At 37.2% G+C, this 19218-nt stretch overlaps 1 protein-coding gene across 1 annotated transcript; it reads right to left on the bottom strand.

Annotated features, from left to right (window-relative positions):
* Positions 1-499: 499 nt before the first annotated feature.
* Positions 500-1536, bottom strand: LOC107783192 (uncharacterized). The gene is made up of 2 exons (XM_075222241.1): positions 1041-1536; positions 500-736 (listed from the first exon to the last, which is right to left on the bottom strand). Exons 1-2 carry the CDS (start codon positions 1497-1499, stop codon positions 707-709), a joined length of 489 nt encoding a protein of 162 aa, XP_075078342.1. The 5' UTR covers positions 1500-1536; the 3' UTR covers positions 500-706.
* Positions 1537-19218: the final 17682 nt, after the last annotated feature.

Below are 19218 nucleotides of genomic sequence, written 5' to 3'. Positions count from 1 at the left end.
TTAAATCTTCTTCCTTTTCTTTCCTTTATGAATATTGTATTCGCAAATCATTGTTAATTTGAATTCGCTAAGTAATTTAAATAAGGGAGAAACACTTTCTATTCGACATTTTTTTTATTTTCAAAGCTCGAACGGTTAAGGTTGGAGGAATCACAACTAATTATTTAATTATTCCATCACATTTTTCCTCTTTTTTTCCTTGAAGATTCAAACAAAATCAAGTTTGGATGAAACTAAATAAGATTTGGCGAACAAATATATATCAAGATAAAAAATATTTATAATTTAGAAAGTAAAAAGAGGTTATACGATAATCATTGCAGATTTCATTATGTTTTTTTCATTCCGTCACCGTGGTAACCTTTTTCATTCCGTCACCGTGGTAACCTTACTTTCTTATTCTAACAAATTGTCGTTAATTTTATCTTGAAATAAGAAAGAGAAATTTAAAAAAGAAAAGAAGATAATGCAGAAAAGTAGAGAATATCGGGCTACAAAATGAGTACAATAACAGTTATTAGTACTAAGAATTTGACAGATATGCCAAGTTATTGCTCGAAACACAACACTACAAGTTTACCCCTAGAAATTACAATGTCTTAAAAACATGGTAGACTAAACCATAGTTTAAAGACTTTTCAACAGAAAGATTAACAGCAAATCATCTAATATAAGATCTGGAATTAAATATCAAGTCTCTTTATTTTTACTCCTCCTCCTTGGAGAGCTTAATCACCTGAAATAAATTAACATAATGCAGCATTAGGCACTGTATATAGAAAAATAATTTGAAAAAGAAAAGAAACAATGATCTGTTTCAAATGCAAAAGCTTCCAATTTATGAATGTTTTATAGAAAACTAAGAAGATCCGAATTACACTCTTAATGTGCTAAGAAGTCTTAAGAAGACATATACGATCATTAATTACTCGTTTTATGGGAGACATAAGGGTAATTTAATCAAATACACTTCAATATTGATACTGTTAAATAACCTTCTTAGTGAGTGTGTCAAAATTTTAAACTACAAATAAACTTACTTGCAAACCCTTGCAAGGGCTATCAACATCACAATAAGCTTCAAGAGTGATCAAGACTTGATTGTCCAAATTCTCTGCATATTTATAGCAAGGGCAACTAGTTCCAAGTATGCTCTTGAATGTTGGGCAGCATTCATCAATTGAAGTTGTATTGAACATGCACTTCTTCACCTTTGCTTGGTCACTAGCAGAGCAGCTCGAACTCGGGGCGGGTGGGGGTGGGCATGGTGGTGGAGGTGGAGGAGGACATGGCCGTGGCCGTGGCCGTGGAGGAGGGCATGGATATGGACGTGGAAACGGAAACGGCCACCGCAAATAACATGGAATTTTCCATGGCCAGAGCTGTAACTCATTCCCGTCAACGGCCACGGCCACTTCTCTCGCCGTGGCCACTTGTTGGTGGCTACAAAATAAAATTGCAGCCACCAGTAAAGTAAGGAGCATTTTCATGGTTACCATTTTTCAATGAATGGTTTGTGTCATACAATGAAAGATTTGAACCAATTATATATACAGATAAATTATTAGAGTTACTATGTGCATGGTAGGTAGGATTTGAATAATGGAGTAGTTAATGTCTTATTGACGAGTAATATTCACGTGATACACATGCTGAGAAAAGTTATATTATCTATTCCTTTCAGAACCTACATTATGTATGGGTCTGTGTATTTTTTATGAAATGACAAAATAGTCCTTAATTTTAATGTGTCGAAAAACAAAAGTGATGCATTTGAGTAAAATAAAATGATAACATCCAGTAGAGCACTACTCGGTACTCTCTTTAAAAAGACTAATATATATATATATATATATATATATATATATATATATATATATATATATATATATAGAAAAAGAAAGAAAAATCACTTGTTCAAGTTCATTGAAACTCTAAACAAGGACTTGATAATAAGTCCCAATAATTCATTTGATAGGATCCAGAACAACAAGGGGCTGCCTATTTCACCAAAAAACAACATTTCCAAAACGAGATATGGTCAATGGTAGCAGCTCAAAGACCAAGAATCTCTCATTTTCTTTAAAATATGAAAATTTTTTAGTTTTAAGCTAAGAATATTTAAGTTTTTGGTTGAAATTAAGCTAAGCAATTGTAATATACAAAGGCTTCTATATATCTCACCTTCCTCTTCCACATACCCATCAAATTTTATACCACAAAGTATTTAAACACACACACAGAGTGACATGCAGATAAACAACAACAACAACAACAAAAACAATCCAGTATAATTTTACTAGTGGGATCTGGGGAGGGTAGTTTGTACGCAGACTTTACCCCTACCCTGGGGTAGAGAGGCTATTTCCGATAGACCCTCGGCTCCCTCCAAGAGCTCCCCACCTTGCTCTTGGGTGACTCGAACTCACAACCTCTTGATTGGAAGTGGAGGGTGCTTACCACTAGAGCAATCCACTATTGTCAACGTGACACCCGGATAAAAAGAAACAAAAATGGTGAATGATAACAGCCCAAACATAAAAATCTTCCATTTCCTAAAAATATGAAAGAATAATATTAAAAAATTTAGTTGACACACTGTCAAAACATTTTAGAACTAAAATATTACACATTTTTATATGAACTTTTAAAGGGTATTTTTTTATTATTTTCAATTAATAATATATATATATAGAGAGAGTGTGTGTGCTTGTGTTATAGTTGTTGTATAATCCTGTCCACAGTAAGTGTCCATTTTATCTTTGGCACACCCATAAAGGAATACAAACTCCTAGAGAAAAAAATAAAGATGTATCCACTAAATTAACCTTAATTAATTGTTAACTTGACACATTGGAATATGTAAATAAGGGCAAATTTTGAAAAAATAATATTAATTCCTTCTTGATTATGTAAATAGACACTTATTTTGTACCAAAATAAAAAAGGTAAAATGGTCACTTATTGTAGACCGGAGGGAGCATGAGATATGGATAATAATCCTGAAATAAAATTTAGAATTGTATTAATTCGATGTTTAATATAAGTATTAGCTAATCTCGGGATAAATTTTACCTTAAAATGGTGAGATTAGTTATTCTACATAGAAGGTGGGATAGCTAATCTCATTAGAAGTCTGGATATCCTGAGATATACCAAACGACCCCTAAAGAATAGGTTGCGTACTTTTCCTAAAAAATAGTTCCATTAATTTGTCACAGTAAATGTAAGATTGTAACTCTTATTAATATCCAAGAAATCACAACATTAAAAGATATAAATTTCTTCGGCTCGAGATATGGGTTGTTGGTGTAGTAGTAGTCGGCCATTAAAGGATTTGGTGTGGGCACAAGAGAAGCATTTCTGTATAATTTAACATTAATAAGATCGATTGTGTATTCTCTTATTTTTGGGGGCAATTATTGGTCCAATTAAAAAAATAATATAATGTGATTATTAATTCTACCAAAGGGGAGAGGATCATAATTTAACTTAATTCGATATTGAATGGGCAAATTATCGGGTGTTTACATCAATACAGATTTAATCAGGGTGAAAATGCATATTATATCATGCATTGTTAGAAGCATAAGCATAAACACATAACATGCATTTATTAATTTGATATAAACGTGAATACAATAAATAATTCATTGAACATGAAGCTACTTCTTGTTTTGGATTCCCTTGTTTTCCCGTTTAAAAGGAGAATCACTTTTTGTAATGATGGCAACATAAATTAAACACAGACAATAGGGATAATTTTGAAAGTGATACAAGAGGAAGAAAATAAAAGATTATAAAATCAAAAGGCTTTTTAATTGTTCAATTTTTATGGAGGAACATACCGAAGAGTATAGTATATGCCTGCTTTTTAACTAAAATTTATTATTGTTAAGGTGGAGTTTGAACATTTCTTTAACTAAAACAATAATTTAAATGAAACTTTTGTGATACTTTTTGGTAGGAAAATTGATTGAGAGAATTTTTGCACAACATTTTATTTTTACTATTTCCTTTATTTAATAAGATTAGTTATTTTTTTCAAATTACTTTTTTTAAAAATTATTTTATTTGATAAGAATTATTTTATTTATTTATTTATTCTTTTTGCAAGTGTGTGAGGTAGGTGGGAAAGCAAGCAAAGACCTTAGTGATAGGTGGTCCATAAATTTAACGAAATAAATCAAAAGAACAATAATTGCTACTTCACGTGATATATAATTAAAATAGTTCGACAAGAAGGACAATAATTGCTGTTCCACATAGTACTGTAACTACTTTATAGTAACAAAAAGTAGAAATAGATTCACATTTTCACGTGTGGTAAAACTAAAATTGACTTCTTGACAAATGAGTAATGAAATGGAATAAGAAGAAGGAAAATAGAAGGGAGTTTCACATTATACATTTCACATTTCACATCTCCGAAAACTATGAAAATGTTAGCTAGTGAGTTTAATGCGTTGACGAGAGGTATTTTTCTTGTTACTGTTTCAATGTTTAGATGGATAAATATTATTAGGAGAATGCAGAATTGACCAGTTAAAGATGAAAGCTAAATTCCGGGAAGCTCTAAAAGTAAGTTCGAGTCGCAAATATTGTATTAAGAGTCATGAGATGAAGATCTTTTGTATGTAAATGCTTTATCCTCCTTAGTAAACTTATTTAACGTGAATTAAATTTTGTGACTGAATGAGTTCGAATATGAAATGATTAAAAAACAGAAAGAAAAAAAAAAAAAAGCGATCGTGTCTTGAACAAATTACATGTGGATGAATCTTTCTTTGACGGGTGAGATTCGAGTAATGTGAAAATAGAAATATTGTTAATTTTTAAAATAAAAGGTAAAAGGAATTTAAGATAAATTCCTGGCATATTTTGGTACGATTTATAATTTTTAGTAATGATGTTGCCTTTGAAGGCCGATGAAGTTAAAAGTTATTGGTTCGTTCGAACTCAATAATTATGATTCAAAGTTTCGAACTTTTATGTGTTTAAAGTACTACTTATTAAATAAGTATAAATAATAAAATTTGAACCAGTAAATCAAATGGGTTATTGACTAGAACCAATAAATCAAATGGGTTCTGGATCGGCTTTGATTATGGTCGAAATGACTTGGATAACCACTCTAAAGGATTGTTATTTAAAAATTAATCAGTGTATCATGAATTTCAGTTTTTCAGTTTAAATTTTTGGGACAAAATAAGTCCTGAATTATCATGAAGTTAAAATTTTTAATTTAAAATTTCATGACAAAATAAGTATTGATTAATCTCTAAATAACATCTCTCGAAATGGTTATACGTGCACTTGCCCCGTGAGGTAAAAACTACTTAACACTTCAATTATATGGTATGTACATATCTTTGACTAGATTTGAATCTTAAATATTACTATGACTTTCATATTAGTATATAAAAATAAGAAAATAATTTAAATAATGATTAATTTTGTGCGAAATTTAAACTTTTACGAATAGATATCACAAAAAATTACAAAATATAAATACCAAACGTTTTTTTTTCCTTTGAAAACGACAAAAACAGGTAAAAAGTGAGTTTGAGTGGAGAGAGAAGTACTCCCAACTTTTTGCTCATGTCAGTGTCTCTCTCATGATTGACCCAATAAATCACATGACTTAATCAAACAAAAAAGATTTAATATATCACAAATAAAGTAAAAGAAAATACTTCCTCCATTCATTTTTAGTTATTCATTTTTTACTTTACCTTCTCTTTAAAAAATAAAAAATAAAATATATATTTTATAATTTTACCCATAATAATAGTATTTCCAAAAATCTTGAAAAATTATTTGGGGAATAAATAATTAATGATAAGGTAAGACATGAAAAAAAATTATCTTTTGTTGAAGGTGTCACGTGAGTGGAGTGACAACTCGATCCTTGTTGTTGAAGGATTAGTTAGAAGTAGTTATTAATTAACTAATTAGAAGTGATTAGGTCGGTTATACAGTGTATAAATACATGTACAGAGTATTATTTCAACATAATACTGAAAGTTCATTTCCTCTCCGTTCTTCTCTGTTTCTTCTCAGTCGTGTGAAGCTTTCACAGAAGCATTCATGGCAGAAGACCAGCATGGTATCAGAGCTTAACACGACAGTCACGCTCATCTGATTTTCCTTTCGATTTCACATAAACGAAGCTTCGTCTCCTTCTTCTCATTCGTCTCCTTCCTTTGGAAATATCGAATCGACAATGGTGACGGAGAAAATCGATCACACTCATCCTTTGTTTGTGCATCCTTCAGATGCTCCAAGCTCCGTGTTAGTTTCAGTTCAACTCACAGGTTCTGAGAACTACGGGATGTGGCGGAGATCGATGAGAATTACAGTTCAGGCAAAACGGAAGCTAGGGTTCGTAACTGGTACCTGTAACAAGAATCAATTTAGGCCAGAATTGCATGAAGATTGGGAAACATGTAACGCAATTGTGCTCTTGTAGATCATGAACACAGTGTCACCAGATTTACTTAGTGGAATTGTGTATGCTTCTAATGCTCACTTAGTCTGGGAAGATCTAAAAGAGAGGTTTGATAAGGTGAATAGGATGAAGATTTTTCAGCTACATCGAGAAATTGCTACGATTTCTCAAGGAACAGATTCAGTATCCATGTATTTTACAAAATTGAAGGAACTCTGGGCTTAGTATGATGCGATGGTACCTTCAACAAACTCGAAGGAGTACGCAGATCACCTTCAGTGGTAGAGGTTGCTACAATTTTTAAGTGGATTAAATGATTCATATACTCAAGCTAGAAGACAGATCTTGATGAAATCAGTAGAACCTACCTTGAATTAGGCGTATGTTCTAGTTTTTTAGGATGAAAGTCAAAGAAATGAACATCACATATTGGATTGAACTCAATAACAGAAGGGAACGACATCATAACATTATGGAGTTCAGCTGCTAGAGGAGGCTCAATGCATAAGAACAAAAGGAACTTCAACATATATTGTGATTTTTACAAGATGAAGGGACATAGCAAGAAAAATTATTATCAACTCATCGGTTATCCAGCTGACTTCAAAGGTAGAAGGAAACCAATACAAGGAGCTACTGGTGGTCATCAACACCAAAGGGAAAATGTTGCACATCATGGAGGTTCCTCTCAGGTTGGAAGAAATTGTAATGCATGACAGACAAGTATGGTTGGAGCTATTTTTGGAACTTCTCTTGCAAGGATAGCAAGTGGAAGCAACAATCATATGCAGATGCAAAGGCAAAGTTCCCACAACTCTATGCAGATGTAAGAGGCACAACCTCAAGGATCCAAAGGGATCACTTTTACTCCTGAGCAGTATAATCAAATCCTACAGATGCTCAACAAAGAAAATGTACCAGAGATATTAGCTAACATAGCAGGTACTATTTGTTCATTCCTGACAAGTAAAACAGGTCACAGCTGGATAGTAGACATAGAAGCCACAAGACCATATGATATCGACTCCTGAAATGTTGTTTGATCTATATGATTACCCTAAGCAGGGTTCACTAGTACATTTGCCAGATGGAAAACAATTGCCAATTAGCCATGTCGGTAAATGTAGGTTAGCACAAGAAGATATTAGTGATGTGCTATGTGTGCCTGAGTTTAAATTTAACTTGTTGTCAGTGGCTAAACTAACTAGAGAGCTATAGTGCTTCATGTCATTCTATCCTGATTTCTTCCTGATGCAGGACCTTCACACTGGGAAGGTGAAGGGGACTGGTAGAATGCATAATGACCTATACTACTGGAGAAACATCGTACATAATAAAATGCCACACTCATTGGCTTCCAGGTTGACACTATTAGCAGGGCTATGGAATAGGAGACTAGGGCATGTCCCTCACAAAATACTACAACAAATGGATATATGTAAGGCTGTCAATATAGCTGACGATAGAACTTGCTCAATATGTCCATTAGCTAAGAAAACTAGATTACCCTTTCCTCAAAGTACTACTAGAGCTGGTAAAGTGTTTGAACTAGTTCATGGAGATGTTTGGGGTCCTTACAAGGTGTCTACTCATGATGGTCATAGATTCTTTCTTATACTAGTTGATGATTGTAGTAGAATGGTTTGGATTTTCCTGTTAAGGTTGAAGAGTGATGTCTCAGTTGTAATGAAAGACTTTATGAAGCTAATAAAGACCCAATTTAATGGTTCAATCAAAGTCTTTAGAAGTGATAATGGTACATAATTCTTTAATTCATATTGCAAAGATCTGTTTAGTAGTGCAGGCATTATACATCAAAGCTCTTGTGTCCATACTCCACAGCAGAATGGAGTTGTTGAAAGAAAGCATAGACAACTCCTTGAAGTGGCAAGGGCCATCAGATTTCAGGCTTCCATACCTTTGACATTCTGGGGAGTATGTGTTCAGAATGCAGCATACTTGATCAATAGGACTCCATCTACTGCTTTAGCAGGTAAATCTCCTTTTAAGGCATTCTATGGAAGAAGTCCCAACTTATAATACCTAAGGGTGTTGGGATGTTTATGCTATGCCACAAATATAGTTGCCAAGAGTGACAAATTTGCCAGTAGAACAATCCCTGTAGTACATATAGGATATTCTAGTACTCAGAAAGGCTACAGGCTATATAACCTGGCTACAAAATTATTTTTTGTGAGCAGAGATGTGTATTTTAGGGAAGATGTTTTTCCTTTCAAGTCATCTCACTATCAATTGAGGACTCATGTTACTGTTGACTGATGGGATGGTTCCCATGATTCTTTTGAACTTGAAGCAGAGGTCGTCACATATTCATTAGAGCAACCATCTCCTACTGATACTGTCCATAATCATGCTGGCACTCATGCTCCTTTGTCTTTGGAAGGTACAACAGCCAATGACAAAGATGATACTACCACACACATTACCTTTTCCCTTAGATGATGAGATAATGGTGCCAGACACAACTCATGGTGCTGCTTCAGACCTTGTAGGTCTTAGTTTGCCCACAGGACCAAGAAAATCCTACAGAACTTCTAAGCCTCCTGGGTGGCTAAATGATTATATACAGACAGTGTCCAAGCCCACATCTCATGCAGCAGTGGGATCTCCTTACCCCCTGTCAGCTTATATGTCTTATGCTTCACTCTCCAATCCCTACTGTACAGTTTTATGCAACATGTCCACTATCAGAGAACCTGATACTTATGATGAGGCTTTACTCAATCCTCACTGGGTAGAAGTCATAAAACAAGAGTTGCAGACTCTACAGGACAACTATACTTGGTTACTGGTTGAACTTCCTAGTGACAAAAGGCCAATTGGGTGTAAGTGGGTGTTCAAAGTCAAGTATAATTCCAAAGGAGAGGCAGACAGATTACCAGGAAACTTTTTTCCCAATGGTAAAGATGGTCACTGTGAGAACTGTCTTATCACTAGCTGCTATGTTTGGTTGGAGGTTGCACCAAATGGATGTCTTTAATGCATTCCTTCAGGGTAAACTTATAGAAGATGTTTATATGATTCCCCCATCTGGCCTTTTAGGACAAGGGGAGTGCAGCAAAGTTTGTAAACTTCAGAAATCTCTATATGTATTAAAACAGGCCTCTCGCCAGTAGAATCTCAAGCTTTGTGAAGCTCTTCTATCTTCAGGGTTCACTCAGAGTCATCATGATTATTCTCTTTTCACAAAAAAAACAGGTTCTCATTTGGTCGTTATCCTAGTCTATGTGGATGACCTTCTCATTACAGGTTCCTCGGCATGTATGATCCAAGAGGCCAAACTCATGCTTCATCATCATTTCAAGATCAAGGATCTGGGGGAGATGAGATACTTCCTTGGTCTTGAAATTGCCAGGAGTAAAGATGGAATTTTAGTTTGTCAAAGAAAGTTAGCCTTAGATCTCATTGCAGGTTTTGGACTGGCTGGTTCCAAGCCTGCTGCCACACCCATGGAACTCAATCAGAGACTTACCAGCATAGAATTTGATCAAGGCTGGGAGACTGAATGTACTACTGATGAATTGCTACATGATCCTGCTGGATATCAAAGGCTAGTGTAACGACCCGACCGGTTATTTTGAGCATTTACACTCCTTTCAACTATTTGAGATCTTGCATAACTTCTTACGAGGTATTATGACTTGTGTGAATTGTCGGTTTTGATTTTAAGGTATTTCAGAGTTTCCTTGGAAAAATGAATTTGGAGTTCATAATAGACTAAAGTTCAAGTGAGTTAGCATAAGACCCAATTTCAAATAGGAATAAATCTCATGATACAAAGTTTTATATGGTGTATTACCTATCAAATGAAATATCTTTGAGTCTAGTTTCTAACGCTTCAAACCGTTCGTCATTTGGACATTCTTACAAGAAGTTATGACCAAATTATCAAAGACTGAAAAAATACAATTCTGCAACCAATTATGCGATCGCAAAATAGTTATGCGATCGCAAAACTGCTTCTGCGACCGCAAATTGGTCACATAATGGACCAGAAGAGCCCAATTCTTGGGCACCGATTTTGCGATCAAATTTATGGCCCGCATACCCATTATGCGGTCCATTATGCGACCGCAGACCTGCTTTCGGAGGGTTAATTTTTCTATTTTCATAACCCTATCTCATTTTGATAAATGGGCTTTCGGACTCATTTTGGAGCAAAAATATGGCATTTTTAGAGAGAAGAGAGAGTGTTCTAGAGAGAGGAATAAGCTCAAGTGCTTTGTTCATCAAGATCTTGTTCAAGCTTTGAAATCCACGAGGAAATATTACAAGATCTTCACCCAAGAGGTAAGGTTCTAACCCCTAGTCTTCAATTTCGAGTTTGGATAAAGATGGATGATTAAGAGTATAATTCTTGGGTGTAATAGTATTATTTATACATATTAATAAGGTTTATAGAAAGATTGTTGAGTTCAAATGGGTAAAGATTGGGTTGAAAATGGTAGAAATCTTCAAAGACTTTAATTGAAGATTTGAGGGTCGAGTTGATGTCGGAATTTGGTGAAATTTGTATGGTTGGACTCGTGGTTGGATGAGCGTTCATATTTTATAACTTTTATCGGGTTCCGAAACGTGGACCCCACGGGCAATTTTTGAGTTTATTTCGGATTTTATTGAAAAATTAGTATCTCTTTATGGAATTAATTAAAATAATTGATATTGACTGAATCGAATTAATTGTGGCTAGATACGAGGCTTTTGGAAACAAATTCTCATGGTAAGGGCATAGCGGAATAAAGAATTACACGGTTTGAGGTAAGTAACAGTTATAAATCTGGTCCTGAGGATATGAAACCCCGAATTTTGGTATCATGTGATTATTTTGGAGGTGACGCACATGCTAGGTGACGGGCGTGTGAGCGTGCACCGAGGGGATTATGACTTGGTCCGTCACGAGAAACTGTAAAGCTGAATAATTTGTTGTTATCTATATGCTCTCTATGTGTTGATAAAATTTGACTGTAAATCATGTTAGAAATCATGCTTAGGCTATGTGATAGTATTGTTGGGACCCATAGAGGTCGCGTACTTGTTGAATTGCTTGCTAAATTCTATATGTACTCAGTCTCAGTTTTTACTTGCACTTTTTATCTCAGTCTCTGTTTTTATTATTGATACATCATATCATTATTGTTTGGGCTGATTTCATGATTATTGAGAGCCCGAGAGACTGGAGAGATTTATGACTGAGTAAGGCCGAGGGCCTGATTGTGAGATATTGATACTATAGCACTTGAGTTATCCATGCAACACATGAGTTGGCCGTGCAGATCCTTATATTATACTATAGCACGTGAGTTGGCCGTGCAGCACGTGAGTTAGCCGTGCGGATCCTTTTATTATACTATAGCACGTGAGTTGGCCGTGCAGCACATGAGTTGGCCGTGCAACACGTGAGTTGGCCGTGCAGATCCAGATATTTATATTATGGCATGTGAGTTATCCATGTAGATTATAGTGCTTGGACTGTAGGAGCCCCTCCGGAGTCTGTACACCCCCAGTGAGCACGGATACCCATTGAGTGTGAGTGATGAGGGCTGGGAGCCCAACGAGTCATAAGGGCTGGGAGCCATATATGCGTATATAACGCTTTCTGGTCATGGATCAATGTACATGTATAAATATATGAAATGCAATAGAAATACGTTAATAAGATTTCTCGAATATCATAAAATCAATATGCCTTTCGGATAAACTTTATCAAATACGTATTTTTCTAAGACCCATGAACAGAGGATATAATAATAATTCACATGGGATCAAGAATATAGACACCTCTAGTATTTCTATGAATAGATTCATTTATGAACGTTGCGTATTTTGCTCGTTTCGTTTGTATCATTTGGATCATGCTAAACAGAAAAAAAAGGATAGCCTTAACATACCTCAAGTCATCAATGCAACTCAACAACAAGCTTATGACAACTAGAGCGCCAACCCTATAGCAAAGAAATACGTGCACAATTTAGATGGCGGTAGTATATTACGTATCTCAAACGATAACTCGATTCTAAAATAAAACGGGCAGCATTTCCCCTGATTTTACTGCTCCCTCAAGACTACTATAGGCGAGATACAAACATAATACAATCAGCAACTCAAAACCAACCTAATTACAATCCGGGACCTTCAATACAACAAAACCCCCAAATATACCATAATACACCCAATCAACAAATTATCAATTAGCCTGTAACTACAACGACGAGCGACCAACCTACTACCATACCACATGTAGCGTTTCTATACACCATTTTTATCCTTCCAAACTCCATAAATCAGCAACATAATAGATAGCCCAAAATCAACACAAAACAGCCCACAAAACAGTCCACTACAAATCAAATAACTCGAACTTATGGCTTCCGATCACCGTCCCGTGAGGTCTAACTATTAGGAAACGAATTTATCAACTTTTCTTGATATTTTAAAGGTTAAATATAGAAATTAGGAATTTTAATTAACTATTAAATACATTCCAAAACTCAAACTATAAAGAAAAAGAGAAGCGATATAGCGATACTTACGTCGTAGGGATCGTTTTAATGTTATCTGCTTCTTGATTTCGTATTCGAGATGATAGTCTTGTTTGAAGCAATATTAGAGAGCTCAAGGACCGTTTATGGTGTCCTCTGGTCATATGCTATGTAAAATTGGAGAGAGAGAGAGAGAGAGAGAGAGAGAGAGAGAGAGAGAGAGAGAGAGAGAGAGAGAGAGAGAGAGAGTCGAGTTAAAGAAAATATATTAACTTTTGAAAAGTCAAAAGGTGCTAGCTTGGCACCCTCTAATTCGCCCATCTTCCGATGCTTATATCTTTTTATCCGAATATCGTATGAACAAACGGTTAAGAGAGATGGAAACTACATTCCAAGACCTTCAATGTGGTATATAATATGTCCCCAAAATACCTCATATAACATACAAAATTTATTTCTCAAAAAACTCTGTTATAGGGCAAATTCTTAGTCGGTTTTTCCGCAACTTTAATCTGATTTTCCCCAATTTTATGTGTTTTGTCCAACCATCATATATAGTCATAGTATGACTTTAAACTAATTTAAATCATGATTAATAAGTCTTATATTCATTATACGTCACCTTCGGACGTACAGAGTGTAACAATCTTCCCTCCTTAGAAACATTCGTCCTCGACTGTTAAACTCCTAGAGATTTACAGAAATTTTGGTAGAGTCTCCTCTATAATGGTATCGCTACCAACCTGTCAGACAGAAAACCCAACAATACAAAGCCACACAAGTCCACAATCATCAATAACACCAATGGTATCACACAACTAATGACAATAACTAACATAAGAATCAAGTACCATATACGTACCTAAGGCTGTGATGTCTCAGTCCGATCCTCCTTCGGAAGCGGAAACAAGTGAGGATACCTAGACTTCATGTCTTCTTCAGCTTCCCAAGTCATCTCCTCCACATTATTGTTCCTCCAAAGTACTTTAACCGAAGATACGTCTTTAGTTCTCAATCTCCGAACTTATCTATCTAGTATAGCAATGGAAGCTTCCTCATATGATAGACGTTCTGTGACCTGAATATCGTCAACTGGAACGACTCTAGAAATATCTCCAATACACTTGCAGAGCATAGAAACGTGAAAAACTGGATGTACTGACTCTAAGTTGGGCAAGTCTAACTCATATGCTACCTGGCCTACTCTGCGTATGATTTTATAAGGTCCAATGTACCGAGGGCTAAGCTTTCCTTTCTTACCGAATCTCATAACGCCTTTTATCGGTGATACCTTTAGGAATACCCAGTCATCTACCTGAAACTCCAAGTCTCGTCGTCGATTATCTGCATATGACTTCTGACGACTCTAAGCTGCTAATAGCCTTTCCCGTATAAGCTTAATCTTCTCAACTGCCTATTGTACCAACTCTGGTCCTACTAACTTAGTTTCCCTAACCTCGAACCATCTGATAGGTGACCTACACTTTTGTCCGTAAAGAGTTTCGTATAGAGCCATCTGAATGCTGGAATGATAACTATTATTATATGTGAACTCAATAAGTGGAAGATGATCATCCTAGTTACCTCTGAAGTCCATCACACAAGCCCGTAGCATATCCTCCAGTGTCTGAATAGTACGCTCAGCCTGACCGTCTGTTTGGGGATGAAATGTTGTACTAAGACTTATTTGAGTCCCCAATCCTTTTTGGAAGGACCTCCAGAAATTAGCTATAAATTGAGCACCTCTATCTGAGATAATAGATATAGGGACACCATAAAGTCATACTATCTCCTTAATGTAAATCCTTGCATAATCCTCAGCTGAATAAGTAGTCCTGACAGGCAGAAAATGGGCTGATTTTGTAAGTCTATCAATAATAACCCATATAGAATCGAACATACGCTGGGTACGAGGTAAGCCTATGATGAAATCCATGTTAATCACTTCCCATTTCCAAGTCGGAATCTCTATAGCATGCAATAATCCACCGGGTTTCTGATGCTCAATCTTAACCTGCTGACAATTTAGGCACTAAGCAACAAACTCTGCTATATCCTTCTTCATTCCTTCCCACCAGTATATTACCCTGATATCATGATACATCTTTGTCTTTCCTGGATGAATGGAATAACGAGAATAGTGAGCTTCTCCCATAACCTGCTGGCGCAACCCTGCTACATTAGGAATACATAATCGACCTCGATATCTGAGGACTCCATCTCCTGTAATCTCCAATGGTGTATTCTCCTTTTGAGGGGTTGTATATCTGTAGTGAGCTAGCACAGGATCTTTATACTAGCGTTCTTTCACTTTAGTTACTAGAGAGGATGTTGTCGTGTCCTGAATAGTAACTCCGGTACCACCTGAATCTAATAATCGAACTCCAAGATTAGCTAGCTGATGAATCTCATAAGTTATCTCACTCTTCTCTGGCTGTAAATATGATAAGCTACCCATAGATCTACGGCTGAGGGCGTCGGCTACTACATTTGCCTTTCCTGGATGGTATAAAATATCAACATCATAGTCTTTTAGTAGCTCCAACCATCGCCTCTGACGTAAATTCAATTCCTTTTACTTGAATATATACTGAAGGCTCTTATAGTCCGTATAGTTATCAACATAAATGCCATACACATAGTGTCTCCACATCTTTAATGCATGAATCACCGCGGCTAACTCTAAATCGTGGGTGGGGTAATTCTTCTCGTGGTTTCTTAGTTGTCTATAAGTATAAGAGATAACCTTACCATACTGCATCAATACACAACCCAATCCAACGTCCGAAGCGTCATAATAGATAGCATAACCAGCGGTCCCTTCTGAAAGTGTCAGAACCGGTGCTGAAGTCAATCTGTCCTTCAATGCTTGGAAACTCCGCTCACAAGCATCAATCCATTGAAACTTGGTTGCCTTCTGAGTCAACTTTGTCAATGGTGCTGAAAGGGAAGATAACCCCTCTACAAATCTCCTATAATAACCTGCCAAACTCAGGAAGCTACGAACCTCTGTCGGTGTCGTGGGTCTAGGCCAAGTCTTCACTGCCTTAAGCTTCTATGTATCGACCCGGATACCCTCACCCGAAATAATATGACGAAGGAAAGCTGCAGAATTCAACCCTTACCTGATGATACCCCGACCTCAAGTCTATCTTTGAGAAACACCTGATACCCTGCAACTGATCAAATAAATTATCAATCCTCGGGAGTGGGTACTTATTCTTGATTGTCGCCTTATGCAACTGTCTGTAATCAATACACATCTGCAAGGAACCATCTTTCTTTCTCACAAACAACACAGGTGCTCCCCACGATGATGTACTGGATCTGATAAAGCCTTTTTCAAGCAAATCCCTCAATTGTTCTTTCAACTCTCTCAGCTCTGCAGGTGCCATTTTATAAGGAGGAATAGATATCGGCTGAGTATCTGGTAATGTGTCAATAGCAAACTCAATATCCCGCTCTGGCGGAAGGCCTGGAAGCTCATCGGGAAAAATATCGGGAAACTCATTAACCACCGGAATATATTGAAGGGTCGGTGACTCTGCTTTCACATCTTATACCCGAACTAAGTGATAAATATAGCCCTTTCTTATCATCTTCCCTGCCTTGAGATAGGAATAAACCTACCTCTCAGCGATGCAGTATTACCTTTTCACTCTAGAACTGGCTCCCCTGGAAACTAGAACCGAACCATCTTTGATCTACAATCAACATTAGCATAACAAGAAGCCAACCAATCCATACCCATTATAACATCAAATTCTACCATATCTAGCTCAATCAGGCCCGCTACTGTAGAATGACTAAGAACTCCTACTATACAATCTCTATATACCCGTCTAGCTATCACTGGATCCCCAACAGGTGTAGATACATCAAAAGGTTTAATCAAATCAAGTTCTATCCCAAACTTGCTAGCAACCAACGGAGTGACATACGATAAGGTGGAACCTGGATCAATCAATGCATATACGTCATATGAAGAGACTGATAATATACCTGTAACAACATTAGGTGACGACTCCTGATCTTGTTGACCCGCTAATGCATAAATGCGGTTTTGAGGACCGCTCGAGCTAGATGCTCCACTTCTGCCTCTACCACGACCGACTGGTGCCTGTGATCCTTGCCCAGTGGGGCGTACTGATGATGAGGAACCAGCTATAGATCCCGGTAACTGAACTATACCTGCACCACCTCTCATCAGACAATCTCTCATAACATGGCCTGGATAACCACAAGTATAACAAACACCCAACCCCACGAGACACTGCCCGACATGATGCTTACCACACTGAGCACATCGTGGCAAGGATGGCCTCATCTGACTTGACTTACCCCTATACTGAGAACGAGAGGCCCCGAAACTCTGACTAGGCCCTGAATATGTGGAACGATCAAATCTCCTACCGAAAAACTGAGGGGGTGCACTAGCTGATGGCTGAGTTGGATACCTCGGGTATTGCTATCTCTGACCACCTCGAAACTCACCAAAAGGACCTGAAGCTCTCGCTCTCTTACTCTGGCCCCTATCATGCTCAGGATCGGCCCTCTGCTTCTGCTTACGCTCCTCTACACCCTGAGCGTATGCCTGAATACGAGAAATATCAATGCCTGGATGAAGTAAGACCGACATACAGTCATTGAGCAGGTGCAGCTCCAACCCCATCACGAACCGGTGAACCCGATCCTCTATCTTAGCTACAATAGTGGGAGCTACCTCGCCAAAGAATCAAACTGAAGGCTGTACTCCCGAACACTCATATTACCCTGTCGAAGGGTTAAGAACCTATCAACTCTGGCCCGTCTAAGCTCTGGTGGCAAATAATGATGAAGAAAAGCCTCTGTAAAATCCTATCATACTGCTGGAAGGGCATCCTCACCTCTGGACAACTCCCAAGACTCGTACCAATTAATTGCAATATCCCGAAGTCTATAGGAAGCTAGCTCAATTGACTTAGTCGTAGTGGCCTTCATTACCCTCAAAGTCCTCTGCATCCTATTGATAAATACCTGAGGGCCCTCATTTGGATCTGCTACAGTGAATATCGGAGGGTCCAAATTAATGAAATCACAAACCCTCGCACTAATGGCCCTATCTGCATGACCAATACCAACCTCCTGACATCGAGCTTGTGCGGATACTAACCGAGTCAATAACTGAATAACATCTCTCATCTCCTGACCCGGTGCATCTAGATGAGGAGCTGGGGGTACTGGAGCAAGTGCTGGAGCTGGTGCCCCTCGGATCTCCTCTGGAAAGGGCAGGGTATGTGAAGTCTAAGATGGAGTCTCACTATGCAACTCTCTCCGAGACCTGGTAACTCGTGGTGTTCTACTTGTAGTCTCATCATCTACGGACTTGCCCTTCTGGGCGGCTGTAGCCTTCTTGGGCATCGCTGAAAACATAATATGTCGTTAGGAAAATGAATTCTAATATCGCACGATATAAGATAAGAAAGAAGTGTAACCATCCTAAATATCTTGTAGCCTCCTGTCTATAAGTGTGGTGCACAACACACCCATAAACAAGACTCTACTAGAAACGGTCTGTAGACAACCCTAGGACAGAACTGCTCCGTTACCACTTTTGTCATGACCCAAACCGATGGGCCGTGACGAGTGCCCGAGTTCTACCTATCGAACACCCCTAAGCATTCGTCTAAAATATAAACATGAAATAAGTGCAGGTCATGCATAAAGTCTAGAAATAAACTACTAATTCATATGAACAATCTACGTGAGAAAAATGCCCAAAAGACATATATATATATATATATATATATATATATATATATATATATATATATATATATATATATATATAGAATATGGTAGGGCTAGCCGACAAGGCCACATACTATCTAACTATACATGATTGTCTACAGACCTCTATTAGAGTGTATAACTGTATAAATAACTATACATGACTGTCTACAGACCTCTATTAGAGTGTAAAACTGTATAAAGGATGAGACTCGGCCCCGTCGTACCCATATATGTATGCAAACACATCGTACCAAAACTCAAAGCAGCTCCGGATCAAATGAAGCACACCAACTCTCGCTGATCAAGGATCCTAAGAAGGGGACCGTCACCCTGTCTACCTGCACCTGTGGGCATGAAAGGCAGCGTCCCCAGGCAAAAAGGGACGTTAGTACGAATAATGTACTGAGCATGTAAAGCATGAAAATTAGTACATAAAAGACATAGATGAAACATGGGGTGAAGAGTTCTACCTGTGAGTCTAAATAATTTTGTGAA

The sequence above is a fragment of the Nicotiana tabacum genome, chromosome 9 (genome assembly GCF_000715075.1).
Source record: "Nicotiana tabacum cultivar K326 chromosome 9, ASM71507v2, whole genome shotgun sequence".
Lineage (NCBI taxonomy): Eukaryota > Viridiplantae > Streptophyta > Magnoliopsida > Solanales > Solanaceae > Nicotiana > Nicotiana tabacum.
Note: the sequence above shows the minus strand (reverse complement) of the source record. Positions and strands in the feature narration are given on the sequence as shown.